The 18,100-nt window shown below is 39.7% G+C and overlaps 1 protein-coding gene across 2 annotated transcripts in view; it reads right to left on the bottom strand.

Annotated features, from left to right (window-relative positions):
- The window catches only part of ADAMTS2 (ADAM metallopeptidase with thrombospondin type 1 motif 2), a 267,607-nt gene that overhangs the window by 163,001 nt on the left and 86,506 nt on the right, over positions 1–18,100 (bottom strand). For both annotated transcript variants that reach the window (XM_075131260.1, XM_048861195.2), the window contains exon 3: positions 6,577–6,730. In XM_075131260.1, the coding sequence (XP_074987361.1) occupies positions 6,577–6,730 (154 nt within the window). The remainder of the gene's footprint in view (positions 1–6,576; positions 6,731–18,100) is intronic.

Here is an 18,100-nt window from a genome sequence, read left to right as displayed (position 1 = left end):
CAGAGTGAAATTCAGAGACAATCAAAGACAAGAGAAAGACAGACGTATTTATCATACACATATGATGTAGGAAGGAGACAAAAAAAAATGGTCACAGCTGCCTTACTGACTGCAAAATAAGAGAACAGTAATTAATCATTCGGGGCACACACTGAAAGGAAATATCGATTGGATTTGGAGGAACTTCAGTTTTCTAATGGAACAATTCCTTTGCAAAGGTAACTGGCATAGTTTCTTTAAATTAAAATGGCAACCAGCCAATTCTCAGCCAATTTATGTATCATTTCAGGCAGTCCCAAGAATTACAAAACAAATGTGCATTTTGTTTTTTAAAAGTAATTTGAATGCTATAGTAAACCAATAGCACTGACAGTCTGATGAACTATGATGGAAGAGCTTTTCTCTGAAATATAATCTTTGAAACCTACAAGAACCATCATCTAACTTTTTATAACTTTATTTACCGTACATTTTACTTTTCCATCTTTTGTTTAGTTAAATCTAAATTGCTATATGTTTCTCTCCCTCAATGTTTATTGAAGTTTGGAGAACATGGCCCCCAAAACCAAACATGGGGGGAGTGGCTGTCTAATGCACCATACGCGCCGAGGGAGGAAAATGCCCCCAGCCCCTACAGCTATGTCAGCATAGGGCCCCAAAATCCCTACACTTCCCCACCACAATGTAACTGGATATTAGCAGATGGGATTGGGAATGAGCCTTGCTCTCGTGGAGTTTCTGCACTGGGTTAGAGGAGGGCAGGTATCGCAGCCATCCCCACAGACACTGGTGGTTGATCCTGAACTTGAACCAAACAGGCCCACCTGCTAACCTCAAGGTTTATCTCTTTTCCAGAACATTCATGAATAAATTGAACAGCATAGATCTCAGTACAGATCCTTGGGGGACCCCACTATTTACCTCTCTCCATTATTTCCTATCTTTTAATCAATTACTGATCCATAAGAGGGCCTTCCCTGTTAACTTATGACTGCTTACTTTGCTTAAGAGCCTTTGGTGAGGGAACTCATCAAAGGCTTTCTGAAAGTCCAAATATACTATATCAACTGGATCACCCTTGTCCATATTTATTGACTCCCTCAAAGAATTCTGATAGATTGGTGAGGCATAATCTCCCTGTACAAAAGCCATGTTGACTCTTCCTCAACATGGCATATTTATTATGTGTCTGATAATTCTGTTCTTTACTGTAGTTTCAACCAATTTGCCTGGTACTGAAGTTAGGCTCACCAGCCTGCAATTGCCAAGATTGCCTCTGGAGCCTTTTTTAAAAATATGCATTACATTAGCTACAATCCACATATCTGGTACAAAGGCTGATTTAAGTGACAGAGTACATACAAGTGTTAGAAGTTCTACCATTTCATATTTGAGTTCCCTCAAATGTCTTGGGTGACTTGTTAGCCCAGCTCCTTAAATTTGCTTACAGTAGCAGCCTTCTGAATTGATGGGCAATTGGAAAAGAAATTCATCAATTAAACAAGCTAAAATAATTAAAGAAATGATCAGAGTTCGCTTTAACAAGCACACTAATCAAATTGAAAAGTCATTATAATTTTCTGGAGAAAGTCTTGCTCCCATGGTTACTGATCTAACTTCCTCATTATGTTTGGTGGACTGGCTCACTTTAGTTTGTGAATCCCATTGGAAAGGTTTGCTCCTTTTAATTATATAGGAATTGTGAAACAATCCAGGGATTTGTTTTGGAGAAGGGTGCAGTATAATTGTACTGTATAGCTATTTATAATTATGATATGTTATTGTGCCTATGAACCTGCACATCTGCTACTATCTTCAGTTCCTCCACTATTATGCCAGAAACAGGTCCCAGATGGGAAGCTTCACTGCTTCACACATAACCAGGGAGACTACATGCACAGAGTAGGAAAGGTATTGCACACACATCAAACTCATAGACAAAATGATCACATTTATGGGGGTACCCAAACTACCACACCTCTGGAGTCTGGAATCAGAAAGGACGGCTAAACTTCTATCTGCTAGTGTGAGTCCATCCCTCATGCATATCAAGTAGATGGGTTTTTTGTTGTTTTAAAACATACTGTCCAAGTGGACAGTAGGCACCACTGCAGGATATGGAGTCTGGTCAGGTAGAGCTATGTGTTTGCTCGTGGACATGTCTGAAATGGAATGAATGTGCCTGCCTCTCAGAATACCTCAGCAGGCTTTGAGTTTGTAGGTAAGGACTCTGTATTCAGGGACCCAGTATCTGACTGTTTATGAGTCACAGAACTTCAGGAAGCTAAGACTTTGTAGGCCGGGCCAAGTGCTCAGCATATGCTCATCGTGAGATCTGAGTGTCTCAACAGGTTTTGGAAATTCCAAGGATCGAGTTGATAGTTAGGGCAAGAATGATTTGTCTGTTTCAAAGTGGTTCTAGTTAATTAAATTGAGGCTTGTTCTATAATAAACTGTTCCTTGTTAAAGAAATCCTTCATCTGCATAATAAATGAATCTATCAATTAAAATGGAGTCTCTGCCTCTCCATCAAACAATATCAAAAGTCACTTGAAACTTGAACAATTGTGGTGTATTTAGCCCATCTTTTAAAGAATGAAAATGCACATGTTAAGGAAAACTTTAGTAGAATTATTTCCTTTCAATTGATCACACGCACAATAAGAATGGACATGATGATTTAACTGGACACATGCTATAAAAATGTTTCTTTTTTTATGGGGCTGATCTTCAGACTGGCTTTAACCAGAATCCACTTTTGCACATTCAAAATTAAATTCTTGCGCTTTTTAGACATGATCTCAACTTTAATTAAAATAATCATTTCTTTATTTCACATGTAGAAAACATTTGAACAAAATATCACAATAAATCAAAGTCAGAAAAATAATATTCTACGCATGATATAATGGGCACACTTAAGTTTTACTACGGAGAAAGTTTTTACCATTCTCTAGCAGTATTTCCTATCTATATAATGAGGACCTCTACTAGAAATAGTAGAATCTTTCAGAACAATAAGTTTTAAAGATGCCTACTATATTGCAATGTAGTGGGCATCTAGTAACTAGAAGACAAATTATTATATCCACTTACGTATTAAGAATATAATCAGCAGAAAATACAGGGTATATTCCTGCCGGAGAGTTTAACAACTTACCTGCAACACACAAACTAGCACATGAAAATGTTTCTGCCTCTTTCTAAAAGAATTATCCAGATTTTGGTCAAAATATAACTACTCCTACAGTACTAATGTGCTGTTTGAACTCTGAAGACCATTACTTGTCTAAAACATAAGTGGTTTATTTTTCCAGTATATTAATAAACAGAGTTGTGTGAGAAAGGCAAGAGTGGGTGGATACATCATACCCTTAGACTATTATTGTCACCATACCAAAAACAGATAATCCTGCCAAAATCAGTGATTTAAGCTGTCAGAAACTACTATTTACTTTCCCCCTTCTACTGGATAGTGTTTTGTTTAAACTCAGAAGAAAATCTGAAATAGTCTTGAATCAGAACACATATTTGCCATTTTTTTCACATCTGTTCTCTCCCAGCACATTCCATTTATTAAAAAACATGTCTGCAGAACCTTTGTATATAAAGAAGAATACCCTGGTGTCCCCAGTGTTTAGGAGGTTGATTTTTTGAACAGCTGGAATAAATTCCCTATTTCCCTTGCTATAAGATAAAAGAAAAAGAAAGAAGTACAAACACAAAATGTAAGAAAAACACTTCTCTCAAGTTCACCTTACAGTATCTGGTAATGTAAAATTCACTACAACTAATGCCAAGGTGGAGCAAATGTGACATCATCCTATTATACCCTATGGAAGCAGGATATCATTCCCTCAGCCAGACACTGGCTCCTCCTATGACCTCTAGTTGCATCCTGGAGAAAGCCCAGCCAGCTCAGCCATCCTGCCTATCATCCTTCCCTGTGATGTGCTCAGTGGATAGCCAGCTGAACCCAGTTCTATAGCTACTCCATCATTTCAAATGGGAAATGGAGTCTCCAGATGCAAGACTGAACTGGAACAATGATACCCAGAAAGCCAGAGAAGAGAGGTCAGCTAGTATTTTCCTTTGAATACTAAGCCATTGTTTTCTTTAAACATTTGTTGAAACACTGACAAGACTGGAGCATAAATAACAGCAGCTTTCAAGCAGTTTTCACTTATGAATACCAACCTGCCAGCGGTAGAAGTTGCATATTTTCAGTAGGGATGGGAAAACCAGACTGAATGGAAAAAAATTAGAAGACTTAAAATTAGATCCAGTTTAAAAAAAAAAGGAATTTCATGAAAATTTTCTTGACATTGTTCCTCCTTTCTTCAAAATGTCAAAACATTGAAAATATTCAACCAACTGGTGAAAACATGAGGTGAGAGTTGGGAGGGAATTTTGCAAAACTTTCATCAAAATTTTCTGTGATTTTTCTTTTAAATTTTCATTGAAATTTTGAAATTTGAAGAATTTCAATCATCTCTACTTAAAATGGTTATCCCTTCCCCAAGCAGAGGTCTGCATTAGTTCAAATAAACTCACAGTCCTAAGTCCATCAGGATCAGAGACTCTCTCTTTATCACTCTCTTCATTAAGCATGCTTCCTAACTCTTAATTACAGTTTGTTTACCTTTCTATTATTAAAAATAACAACAATTTGTACTGTGGTAGCTCCTGGTACCCCCGTGTTCTAGGTGCTGTATAAACACAGAACTGTAGTGTACTTACGTATAGTCCTAGGTTGAACTATAATGTTGCAACATAATTGTCATTTTGGCTTTGTAATTGCTCTATTATGCCTACCAGACTGCTACAATGGGGTTATTTTCAGGCCACTCTATGAGAGAAAGGCATACATTAGGTCTCCACATTTTATTGAGGTGTTTTGAGATATTGCTGTCAAGAGTCTTCCTCTAGCAGGTACAGCATGCCAATATTTGAGTTGAGCTATCAAAACTGAAATATGATTTGTGCTTTTTTGTGTATCAAACTCCTACTCCTGAGGAATATTTACCATCTAAAAACAAAAATACTGCCATAAGGTGTGAATAAAATTAAATCTCTTTTGTTTAAAAGGAAGTGGCCTGGCAGAGATCTTTTCCAATATTAAAAAATGTCATAACCATGTATTAATATAACAAATTCCATCGTGTGACTCTGGGAGGAGGGGCCCTAGGCAGATGCCAATTGCCTTAGTCCAGCTCTGTCCATGGGTGTATCTGAATCCCACTGAAAGTGAGCCAGCTCAAGGAGCCCAGCAGAGCACAGCTGTACAATCTACTTTGATTGGCATCTCATTTTGATGTCTCAAGTGGGCGAAGCTTAGGAGACTGCTACTACATTTTGTTTTCAATACGAGCCCTGTGTAACTTACATCACCATACGTTCCAAATATGGCCTGAAGGAGAAGAGATCCTTTTTTATAATTCTACAGCCTGGTCTCTGTGAACGGGTAGCATTCTAACTGGTTTATGTGCTTCATTTCTGCCACTGAAATGGCAGGAATTTACAAATGTATCACGATTTTATATTTGTCTTTAGAAGTTGATACTGAAGGGCCATGTAATTACAGAGACACTGAGAACCATGGGAAAAAAGTTTTCTGCTGATGGCAATCACACCACCTAGTACTGTATGTAATAACAGAACTACAACAAACTAACACTAAAATATTAGGTTGCTCTTAAATTATTAGTAATAAATTAATCTACTATACTGTACAACAGAGTTGGGCCCAAAATGTGGCTGCTTTTTGCTTTATCACCCAAACAATCCAGTCAATAGCAGTATTAATATTAGTTGTGAAAACATCCCCTTACAATATTTGTATCCACTGCTCACTCAGCTAAAAAGGCACCTGGCAAAAGCAGTTACCATACATGTAGGTGATACTATGAGTAAAATTATTTTCTATACAACACTGTTTATGTCAGACAGTGCAGACTCCTTGGCAGCTTCGAAACTCCTTTTAATACAGCTCTTTCCACAACATATTGAGACAAATTCTACCCTCAAACATGGAAACTTCAATGGGAGTTTGTGTTGTGACACAACTTCTTATTCCTCTGGGGTGAAATTAATTACCCTCAATGGCACCCCCATCTCCCATGAAGAGGGTGCTGGCACAAAGCCCATACACCACTGCCCCCAATGCAGCCTTCCAAGGTGGCCTGTGCAGAGCCAGTGTGGACAATGTTTCCCCCATGTTTGAAAGGTGTACAGGAACCACCACATTGCTGCTCCACCTGTGATGCCCTGGGGTTGCTCTTACACAGGGCTTAACTGTGGCTTGTAATGGCCAGCTTCACCATGGGTGAATCACCAATCCAATCTGTACATTAAAAGGGGAAAAGATTTGCCACTCTGGCAAGTGTTTAAGGCTGCTGCAAGGCTTGTTTAATCCAGCCCAACCTTCCCCCACCCTTCCACATATAAAGAGCAGAAAAGGTATTTCCACTCTCAAGGACAAACAGCCAGAGGTAGCCAGATCATAGAGGCTGCTTACTAGATACATGCTTTTAGCTATGCTTTAGACACCAGTTGTCATTAACATCTCAGCCTTGCCTTTATACTGGATATCTCTGTTCTCAGTGGGAAGTGGCTTCTTGACAGCTGTTCTGCGATATACCACATGTGTCCTGCCTCCATCTTCCTCCTGACTGCCCTTCTCCTGAGGTTCAATGAAGAACTCGTCCTTGTCTGTGCGAATCATGCCAGCCTAGGAATGACAGGACAGAGATGGAACATTTTAAGTTACTATGCATACAGCAGATATTGTGAGTAAACAGTTACAATATGCTTAAGCACACTTTAGCACTCTCCAGAGAGCAGTTAGAGTGCAGGGAGTAAGCAAAATTAATTCTTTATTAGAGCAAAATGAAGCATTAATGCCTCAACTTGACAAGGAAGGACAAAAGGTAAAACACCAGACCAAAGGGATTTCTCCTAGAATCTAATTAGCAAGGGTTGCGACTAAAATATATGTGTGGAAATGGACTCTCAATTAGAAATCAACTACAAAGACACAGGTAATATGACCATAGCGATTTGTCAGCCACAGATTGCTCCAGTGTTGTACGAATACCCATGCCTGCTAAATACAGGATCAATTCAGCATCACAAGCTGTCCCAGATGTATGATTCTATGGTGCTTGATCAGACCTTTCTATTCAGGGACAAGACGGTGAAGTGCTAAGCCTGGTTAGCTGGAAAATAAGCTTTGTCCATTTTTCTCCTGCATTAACGCATCATGTAAAGATGATGCAAAGGACTGTACTGGCACAAACTCTTAGCCAGTTAGCAAAAAATCATTAAAATAGAATTTTCTGTAATAACTTTCTAAGGGATAAAAGCTTAAAAATCCAAACCAGGACAAATATACTGGTATGAAAAACTGAAAACCTTACTTGTCCAACGAAGCACAAAAGAAAAGCCTGACACAACTTTTCTCAGCATGTCCACTGCTAACTAGAGCAGTATGAAAGTCATTAAGATAGTTTGTTTTTTACTACCATAGAGAATAATCTATCTTTCCAACATTTTTATTTGGATGGAAAAATATCTAGCCTTTCACCACAAATGTCTGTGTAATGTTATAGTACTGCTCTGCTGAGGAAGGTTAAGATAGTCAACAATTGGCTTGCATTGATTTTCCCGACAAGATGGGTACATATGTGTTTGCACATCTACGTCTGAGAACTTCAGCTAAAGAACTCTAGTTTTGCAAACACTTGACTATGATGACATGAAACACGGCAGAAGAAATTCTTCATAGTACTGAATAGGGGAACATCACCAAACGTAGCCTTCTGGAAGCTGGCTACTTCACCTATTAATAACTCCCTTTTCTTTATTGTGCTAATCAGTGACACTAGAGAGTCAACCACCATTAAGCACAGTACCCCATCCAGTCACTAGGCTTATGGCATGTTCAAATGAGTGTGTCTGCATATTTATACCACACATTATCATGGTACCTAAGTACCTAGGAGTCCTAATTTGTAGGCCATAGCACTCCCAAGAGAACCAAAAAGGGACCCAATTTCTGGCCCCTTTGAAGTCAATGTCCAAACTACCATTGTTGTCATTTGGACGCTCCACATACCCCAACGGTAAAATTTTAATATAGTGCAAGTGCACAGAAATACTTTTGCAAGACAACAGTAAACTACTTTTGCTGCTGCTATAAATACAGCATGCTCCTTGATTCCCTCCTTGGGAAAATGTCAGGTTCATTTGTCATGTCTTAAATTACATGAGGCAAGACTTCCAGTCCTAAATTTTATTTATTTTGATATATATAGTGTATACAAAAACAGATTAAAGGGGAAGGATTAAAGAAACAAAATTATATTCAAGCAGTTCAGGTTGCTACTCTGTTGCCTATACAGCGAGCAAACTGAATTTGAAATCCTGTCCCAATTCCTTTTATCTAATTTAGATTCTACATCAGACACAAGGAACGTGAAACAGGCTCAGCAGCCAAGCAAGCTAAGACAACCAAGAAAACAAATGCTAAACTGGACAGAAAGCAATTGATCTTGTTCCTGTAAACAGGAATGTGTACATAGAAACTTTAGAATTAATGTCCTGTTGCTTTATATCTTTTTTTAAAAGTATACATATACCCAAAGCTAAATTTTCAAAACTTTGCATGAAATATGCACTACAATAGATCAAGAAAGGAGCAAAAATTTGCATGCTCAGACAGAAGCACAGACTATGATGAGCATGTCATATTTAAACCCAGTGCAAATATACACATGGCTTAACTGATATATGATATAGGTGTGCAGTTGCCATTTACAATTAACATATAAGTGGGAAAATATAAAAAGTATGCATTTCTAGATTAATTAAACTCACCACGAATAAAGAAATTCATGGTGGATCTTAATAATTCATGGAGGGTTTAATATGCAAAGACACACCATGATGCTAGGAAAAATGATGCTGTTGTACTGAAGTCACCATGACGAACTTCAGGCAACTTAAATTGGGGTTTAAGCTTTCTAACCAAATGAATAAGAATTAGAAAATTCTTGCAATCAATAATCAAACAGATCTTCCAAAAACAAAGATCTGAAAAACATACTTCCTCCCAGGGCGTTCATCCTCTTTGAAAAAGAAAAAGGAATTTGTTCAGGTTGAATGAAGCACCACAGCTGCTTGAGAAAATGAAGACACTACCCTGGGCAGGCTAAACATAAGACCAGACAACAAAAAAGATACCCTAGCATGCTGGGAAGTTTCAGGGAATCCTGAATAAACTGGCCGTGACACTACACTAAACGGTGCTGGGGCACAGAAAGGCCCTCTACAGAGATGTCTTTTCTTCTAGGACAAATAACCACGGTTTAGATCCCACTCAAGATCAGGGGGGTTAAGCTAGGCTTTGCAGTTCAGGTTTGAGGTTGTCTCTAGAGATGAACAAAAAATGGATCCGTCCCCCAGAAAAGTTCAACTAAAAATTTGTTTTTTCCTAAATTTGCAGTGGAAAATTTCAATTTTAGGGCAGAAATCTGATAAATATTTCAGTTTGGAAATTCTGGCATAGTGCCTTGTGCTCCCATTCTCCACTGTAGACACCCTGGTCAGACTACATTTCTCCTGATGCATCTTGGTCTCCCGTCTTGGAGTGGGAAACAGTGCATGATGAGAGTCCTGCCTATGGAAGAGACTGGAGACATGAGGCACCGTTTTCAAACTAAAATATTTTGGTGTTTGGGCCTTCTGTTTGTCAAAAAGAAAATGGAAATGTTTCCATGGAAAGCGTTCACATATTCAAAACCGTGCATGTATTTGTGTGTCTTCGCTTGTATACCAGTTTACCACAATTGTGAGTACAACAATCAAAACTGTGTGTACAGGGCCAGATTCACCAGTACACTGTAGCTGCTTTGTGTTCAGAGATGTAAACTCAGGTTAGTGGTCTCCTGACTTTGCACTGCTCTGGTGAGCTAAGCCAGGTTTACGGCTGCTTTGCATCACTGAACATCATAGAATACCAGTGAATGTGTGCAACAAATGCATTTGTACCCATCTATCTGTTTGTGTGTGTAACTGCAGTAAACTGCACACACAGATATGGTAAAGTACAGCAAATGTGCTGCCACTCATAGGGAAATAATCAACATGAATAGTAGCTATTATTTTTCTTTATTTACGTACTAGATACTTTCCAAACAGGAAAGAAGGCATAATCCCAGTCCTAAGGAGTTCACAGTCTAAGTGATAATGAAGGTCACACGTAGAGCTGAGCCCAATACTGCACCCAAACCTATTCTGGGGAAGTTCAAATCCACACTTTACAATCCATGCCTCTCTATGTAACAAGCTGAACTGAAATGTCAAATCTGCAGCTACCATACTCCAAACATGGGGAAAATATGGAATCAGATCCTGTTCCAGATCTGAGCTTTACCACGCAGGCTATCACTAGCTATACATGCAGACCTTTGAGGAAAGATGCTAACACAGGCCTAGAAGAAAGGTGTGGTTTAAGTGTCTAGAGCAGAGGAGTGGGTATCAGGAAGTTCTAAGGACTCCTGCCTGTCTGGTACCTCTGAGTGAGTCATTTAACCTCTGCACCTCATTTGCCCATCTGTAGAATAGGGATAATACTCACCTCTCTCATAGGGGAGTTATGGGGGATGATTAGAAAATGTTTGTCAAATGCTTTGAAATTGAAAAGCTCACCATAATTGCTAAGTATTTTTATTATTGTTTCTACCCAGGAAATCAGGAAAAAATAGTTCTTGCTATGGTACATCTATGGATACAAGCTCAACATCATGAGGTTTTATGACCCAGCAAATAGTGTAATATGTGCAACTCAAAAGAACTCCAAGTCAAAGGCAGAAGAGGTGTTCGCATGAGCATGAACATGCCATTTACATGCAAGTTCTTTTCTTCACTGCTGCCATATCCCACACTAGTGACAACACTGTTTGTGCCAAGAAAATAAATGTCTGAAGATCTCAAAGTTTAACCATCATTCCTATCATCATAAAGTTACAGTCATTTCCTGGAGAGTATTTCTAGATGGCAAAAACTGAAAGATCAAATTCTTTGGACCAAATTCTGCTTTCAGTTCCACAAAGGTTAGTCCAAAGGGAATTCAAGAACTCCCTGAAGATCATCTGGATTTACCCGAGTGGAAAGTAAAGCAGAATTGGGCCCATTCACTATTAAGTTACCAATTTTTGGAGCAGAGGAAGGGTGATTGCTTCAAGAGAACTAGAAGTTCAAAAGTAGCTGCAAAAAGCAGTCTCTTTTGTATTCTGTTCTAGTTTTTTATTTTTAGTCAATGCCCAGGACTCTTGCATATTCATTAGTCACCTACAAACAATGCCTCCAGTTTACTATGGTTCTCGAGCCACAGTAAATGCTGTGTAATTCAGGACCAGACATGGAATTCAGTGCCAGCCATAGAACTGACGTGAAAATCTGGAAGAAATGCTGAGCTGACTCTTCCCTCTCCCCGTTCCCCTTTTGTTTTGGGGTGCTTATACTGGGGGAAGGATATTACTAAATCATCCCTGCCAGGAGTGCCTTATCCCGTAGCTTGTAAAAAATACAATGAAGAGAAAAAGTATTTGCCTTTGGGATGCACCGAAGTATCTAATAGCCCATAGTCTCCAAATATTTCCCCAGGCCCTCCTTCCAAAGGCTTTATACCCTGACCACAAATTACTCAAGTCAAGCACCTCTTAGAGCTCATTAACATGCATTAAGAAGTGGAGCAGAAGAAGATGCTTAATCATAAGGAAGATGCAGTTAAGAGAGCAAACCTCAGGTTAGCAAGAAAGTTATTTGGGAGTCACATAGGGGGCACTTCAGAAAGAAAGCATGGAGAATGCTATCCCATCCCATTGAGGAAAAGGAGACACTGGCGGGTCACTGATGAGCCTATTAAGCCATAGGGAAGTTGGAAGGTATGGAAGCCTGCCAAGCCTGGTAAAAGGGGCATGTGCAGTGCACCTCCTAACACTGGCCAGAGCGATCTGACATGACATTTTAAGGACTGCAGGAGCTGAGCGTTCACCATTCTACTAACATCATGTGCTCCCTTCTCCACTGTGCTGCCTCTCCTTTGTCCACTGTCCCTGCTAAACTCCATGTTCTCTCCCTGCCCCTGCGACAGGAGCTGTCACAGTTTATTCTCTCCCCCACACAACAGGGAGACCAGAAGTCACAACTCCCTCTTAGACTGCTCCAGGGACAACACAACAATGCATTGGCCCTTACTATAGGCTAGATCACAAATTGATGAGCTATCCCAAAGTTAGCACCTGATCAACAAAAAGTTTGTCATGGACACTAAAAATTACATTTAACATAGCCCAGCAAACTAAGTGTAATCTCCCTCCTGCATGTTTTCCCCCTCATATTTTGGTTATAAAAGCTGCAGGAAAAGTTAGAAGGCTGTTTGGAGTCTGTGGAATACATTTTGGATTATCCTAAACCAGATTTCTTGTTTAATTTAATTCACACGTGGCAGAAAAATCCCAACCTAGCAATTTTGAGGATGATATGCCTTTGCTGGTTTGTAGATGGGGCAAGATTGGGGTTAAAACAGAAACCGAGTTGCCACTTTAAAGGGACGACAACACACAAAACCCTCCCATCACTTCTCTGAATCTTTTGCCCCTACTACAGTTGTAGCTAATACCTAAGATTGCTAAAAATATGAGGAAGTGAGTAAAAAAATGTTCTGTTTTTCCATTTACTCACTTAGGGGGAACATTCCAAAAGGCATAACTGGCAGTCAGGTGTCTAACCCCCACTGACAGTCAATGTAATTTCACCATAGAAGGGCTTTGTGAATTACTAGTGAGTGAACTAGTGATTGCCTTAAAACAACAAAAGTAGCTAAGCAAGTAAACAAACAGATCTAGTTTCCCACTACATGGTAGGAAAGAAAAAAGGAAGGCGGCAGCAGGGTCCAATGCATTTAGCACAGAACTGAGAACCAGGAAACGAGCTTCCGACTCTGACCTCTCAGCCACATTTAGTACAGCTGCTGCACCCAACAGGCCCATTGTGTCCCAGGTGACATTCACACCACGAAACGTTTCTGTCACCACTCCCTCGCTTTTTCTGTAAGGGAAATTCCATGGGTTCTCTGTGACCCTTGCTCCTTGGTGGAACCTCCTGCCCTTCCATCACTTGGGACCTGTGCCAGGGTTTCCAACAGTATTGTAGAGCTCAGTTCAAAATATGTCTCTCTTCTAGTCCCCTCAACTACCACCTCTTCCTCTCTCCTCTTTACGAGGCATTACTCCAGGTTTCACAGCTTTAGCTCCTGTAGCTAATTAAATGTCTTCTGTAGCTCTGTGCTCAGGGAGTGACTTAATTGTCTGCTTGTTCACATTGACATCACAGCTTCATGTCCTAGGCTGTACTGAAGTAAACTCACTAACTACTGCTGCTTCTACTCCTTCAAGGCTCCAGACTTTGGACCCGTCCTGTAGCTTCAAGTTTGATTAATGATCACTTTTTTCCTCATTAGCATGGGTTTATAGAATTACATATTCCACACAAGGACAGATTTACCTCCCAATAGCCAAGGAAAGGAAGAATAGGATTAAATGTGCATTACCTACAAATTAATATTTTAAGAAATAAATCCAAGTTTTTGATTTGTCAGTCAATTAATAAAACAGTAGCTTACAAGAAATCAGAATGCTTTGGAAGTTCCTAGAGACAACAATTCTGCTGTGTAAAGACAGCAGTCCTCCATCCTTGTGGAATATTTGATTACATTCAAGCAAAAAGGCAACCAACACCGTGGGGGTATACATGAGCTGCACACTCACAAATCCAAAAAATTATCCTAAATTTCAGTTACATGTGTCAATTTGATAACTAACAGGTGATAAATACTTAAAATGACTGCACTGTATTACCTTCTGATTCATACTGATCAATTAAATCACAGAAGCAAAGAACCCTACAGGTTTGCATTTCATTGTTTAGCTTCAAAGAGATTTGCTAGGCAATTCAAAATGGGAAAAGGTTGTATTTACACAGGAGCAAGGTGGCTAGGCAAGGTCTTAGTCAAGCATATGGAAATCAAATACATTCTGGGCACAGACACATCTCTTAAAATATAATAATAAAACTTGGCACTGATCTAGCACTTTTCAGTAGAGAATCTCAACTTTACAAATTTTATTTTTATTTATAGGTTTTTCTATGGGTCTTATCACCATGGAATATAGGCCTCTCACAATCAATGGATTTATCTCCACAACGTCTAAGTGAGGCAGAGAAATATTATCCCATTTTCACTGAAGGGGAACTGAGGCACAGAAAAAATAAATGACTTGTCCCACATCTCACAGGAAATGTGTAGCAGAACCAGGAACAGAATACGGATCTCTTAAATTCATGCCCAGTGCCTTAACCACCCGACCATCCTTACTCTTTTTGGGATAATGGATATACATCATTACCCTCATTTTACAAATGGGGAAACATGGAGGCACAGACAGCTGTAGTGACTTGTCCAAATTTACACTGTGATTTAGAGTCAGAGCTGGGACTGTAACCCAGCTCTCTTGACTCCCAATCATGTGTGCTACAAGTCATCTCACAGGTGCTACATAAACTTAATCATTCAGTAGTTTAAGTTAGAAAAATGCACAAGGGGGGAAATGCACTAGCTTACATTTTTAATCCTGTTTAGCTTTTTTCACCCTATAAAAATTGTAAAAAGCTTCTTATGACATATTGTGTTTGTTTCTTTAAGAGGATGCCTTGTATTACAGGGCCAGAATTGCATGGTGTGGTAAATCTGTTTTTCTTTTAACTGAACAGAAGTACTGAAGAGTTGCATAAAACATTTCAAACATGTTGGCACATATTGTACTGTAAGTTACTACTGTCCTACAGCTACAATGATTTATACAGTCCCAAGGGGGAGTTTTAAACTGAATGCATGAATTTTTCTTATTGTCAACTAGAAATCAACCCTATTGCAGCTTCTTTCATGCCCTTCTACAGTTATGTAACTTGGTTTCCACTTTCATTGGATATGAATAAAAAATACTGAATGATCTACATATGTGTTCCAGGGTAATATCTTATTTGATGTATTAGTCTGCTTTTCCACATTCAGTACAAGGTAACCCCAAGCAAATGAAAGGGAAAGAATTTATACCAATTGTAAGGCATCGCTGCCAATGGAATTTCACTTCTACCTCCAATAAAGCTTTGTCAGTGCAATCGCATTACGTAGTGACTAAGACATTCACAGGTAATAAATAACAATGAAAATTGCCAGATCCTCAGCTGGCGTCAACTGAAGTCGATGGAGCTACATGAGTTTACACCAGCTGAAATTCTGGCTCAATATTTTGCATTTATGTTACACCTTTCATCATAGAAACACAAAGCTTTTTGGGGGGAGGGAGGGAAAGTAACACAATTGTGAGGTATGTTAAGTACTATCCCCATTTAACATATGGGAAAATAGACACAGAAGTAAAAAGACTTTTCCAAAGACCCATAGCAACTCATGTCTGCCCCTGTGAATAGAACACAGGAGTCCTGACTACCAGTCCCCTGTTTTTACCACTAGACACCATTACCAAAGTTGCTTTAGATAACTCTTCTCCTAAAAGAAACTGCACTGCTAAGAGAATCTCTAAGTAAATTATAGTTACTGAGATTCCATTGGAGGCTCCACATTAGCTACTGTGTTTTGAGTCATGTCTAGAATAAGAAAAGGAGTACTTGTGGCACCTTAGAGACTAACCAATTTATTTGAGCATGAGCTTTCGTGAGCTACAGCTCACTTCATCAGATGTTTACCGTGGAAACTGCAGCAGACTTTATATACACACAGAAATCATGAAACAATACCTCCTCCCACCCCACTGTCCTGCTGGTAATAGCTTATCTAAAGTGATCAACAGGTGGGCCTTTAGATAAGCTATTACCAGCAGGACAGTGGGGTGGGAGGAGGTATTGTTTCATGATTTCTGTGTGTATATAAAGTCTGCTGCAGTTTCCACGGTAAACATCTGATGAAGTGAGCTGTAGCTCACGAAAGCTCATGCTCAAATAAATTGGTTAGTCTCTAAGGTGCCACAAGTACTCCTTTTCTTTTTGCGAATACAGACTAACACGGCTGTTCCTCTGAAACCTGTCTAGAATAAGCTTTCCCAGCTACTACCAAGGGACTTAGAGCACAACTTCTTTTGGTGGCAGTTTTGCCTACCCTCTTTCAGATGCCTCCAGCTTCCAATGGGAGGATCCTTGTCTCTGAAGAGTTAAGCTGTAGGTGTTTTACATCCTATAGCTTTTGAAACAAAAGGCAGCCATTACTTCAGCAAGAAATGATGCCAGAAACGGAACATTTTGGCAACTCTATTAAGGTTTGTGGCCCTCAGGTTCCAAATGGGAAAGAGAAAAAAAGTTATTAAATAGCTGTTGAGAATGAAAATGATAAATGTGATAGATCCTATGCACTCAAGGGACATGAGCTTGATTACTGTTGCTGCAAACTGGGCGTAATAATTGCAGTTCTCTACAACTCAGTTTCTCAGTCTTCATCGTTCAGAGAAAAAAAGCATGAATATCCAGTCCATGAATTTGCTAACAGCAAGAACCAAAGAGATGAACTGCATCCAATTTGAATTTAAGGCATCACCTGGAATAAAAGTTTCTGCAGTGACTTTAACAAAGCTGAAGATCAATTCTACCTAAGCAATAACAAACAAACAAATACATAAATGAACATACCACCTGAAAAATGAACACTTTCCAACTGGAAAACTGTTCAACTTGAACTCTCAGGAACAAGGTTGTTATCATGGAATGTTTCCTTCAGATGTATGTTTGCTTAGGGCATGATCCAGCTCCCACAACAGCCAATGGGAGTTATGGATTCATAGATTTTAAAGCCCACAGGGACCATTATGATCATCTAGTCTGACCTCAGGCTTAACACAGGCCTCAGACTTTCACCAAGTGATCATTGCCTCGGTCCAACAAGAGCCTTCCCCTGATTTCAGTGGGAGCTAGATCAGACCCATAATGAACACAGGAGTATAAAACAGAGCACCGGTTTCTGCTCTGGTGAATGAAATAAAAATTCAGATCATAAGCTTATACTGCAGACAAATGAAACATGATGGAGAATTAAACTTAAAATTCCTTTGGGTTGAAACTGCATCTGAAGTTGCTACTTACAAACATTAAAAAAGCCAGATGCTCAGCTGGTTCACTGATGCCAAGGGAGAGAATTTAAGAATCCATGTGTAGGTCAATAAAACTAATCTGCCAATGTTGCAGCTATAGGTGCCCACTAGAAAGGTTTGTGAGATCACAGGGCCTGAATCTCTGTTGCCTTGCAACTTGGGCAGTCAGTTACATTGATGAAAAGTAAGTGCAGAGACGGTGTAAACTGCTACCAAAACAGAATGGTGACATTTCACATTCACTTTGCACTGTTAATGACTACACAAGGGGCAGAGCAACAGTCAGGTCAACCCAGCTTCACTGCTCCGGGGGTGTGAAAAATCCACATCTCAGAGAAGCATAGCTAAGCCGACCTAACCCCCAGTGTAGACAGGGCTAGGTCAACAGAAGAATTCTTTCGTCGACCTAGCTACTGCCTCTTGGGGAGGTGGATTATGTCTGCCAATGGGATAACCCTTCCCATTGATGTGAATGGTGTCGACAGTGGGGCCACTGTAGCGTTTCAAGAGTAGACCACCCCAGAGAATCAGGCTCACAGTCCGGTGATAGTATACGAGGTTATCAATAGCCTAAGAGTCACACAGTCTATTTCTGTTAAATTGAAGATCTAACAGAGTGAGCTGAAACAGCAACGTGACCATTTGCACTGAGATTTCTACTGACTCTGTCTTCTCTTAGGCTACATCTACACTTTGAGCTGGGGGCATAATTCCCAGCTTGAGGAAACACGTCCATGAGAGCTCTGACTGAGCTAGCATGCTAAAAATAGTGTAGCCCCAACAACATAAGTGGCAGGCGGGTCTAGCTGCCCCAAATACATGCCTGTCCAAGACCATATGCGTATACTAACAGGGAAGGCAATACTTGGAAAGCAATA

Source organism: Caretta caretta, chromosome 8 (assembly GCF_965140235.1).
Source record: "Caretta caretta isolate rCarCar2 chromosome 8, rCarCar1.hap1, whole genome shotgun sequence".
Taxonomy (NCBI): Eukaryota; Metazoa; Chordata; order Testudines; family Cheloniidae; genus Caretta; species Caretta caretta.
The sequence above is the reverse complement of the archived record's forward strand: the minus strand, read 5'-3'. Positions and strand labels throughout refer to the sequence as shown.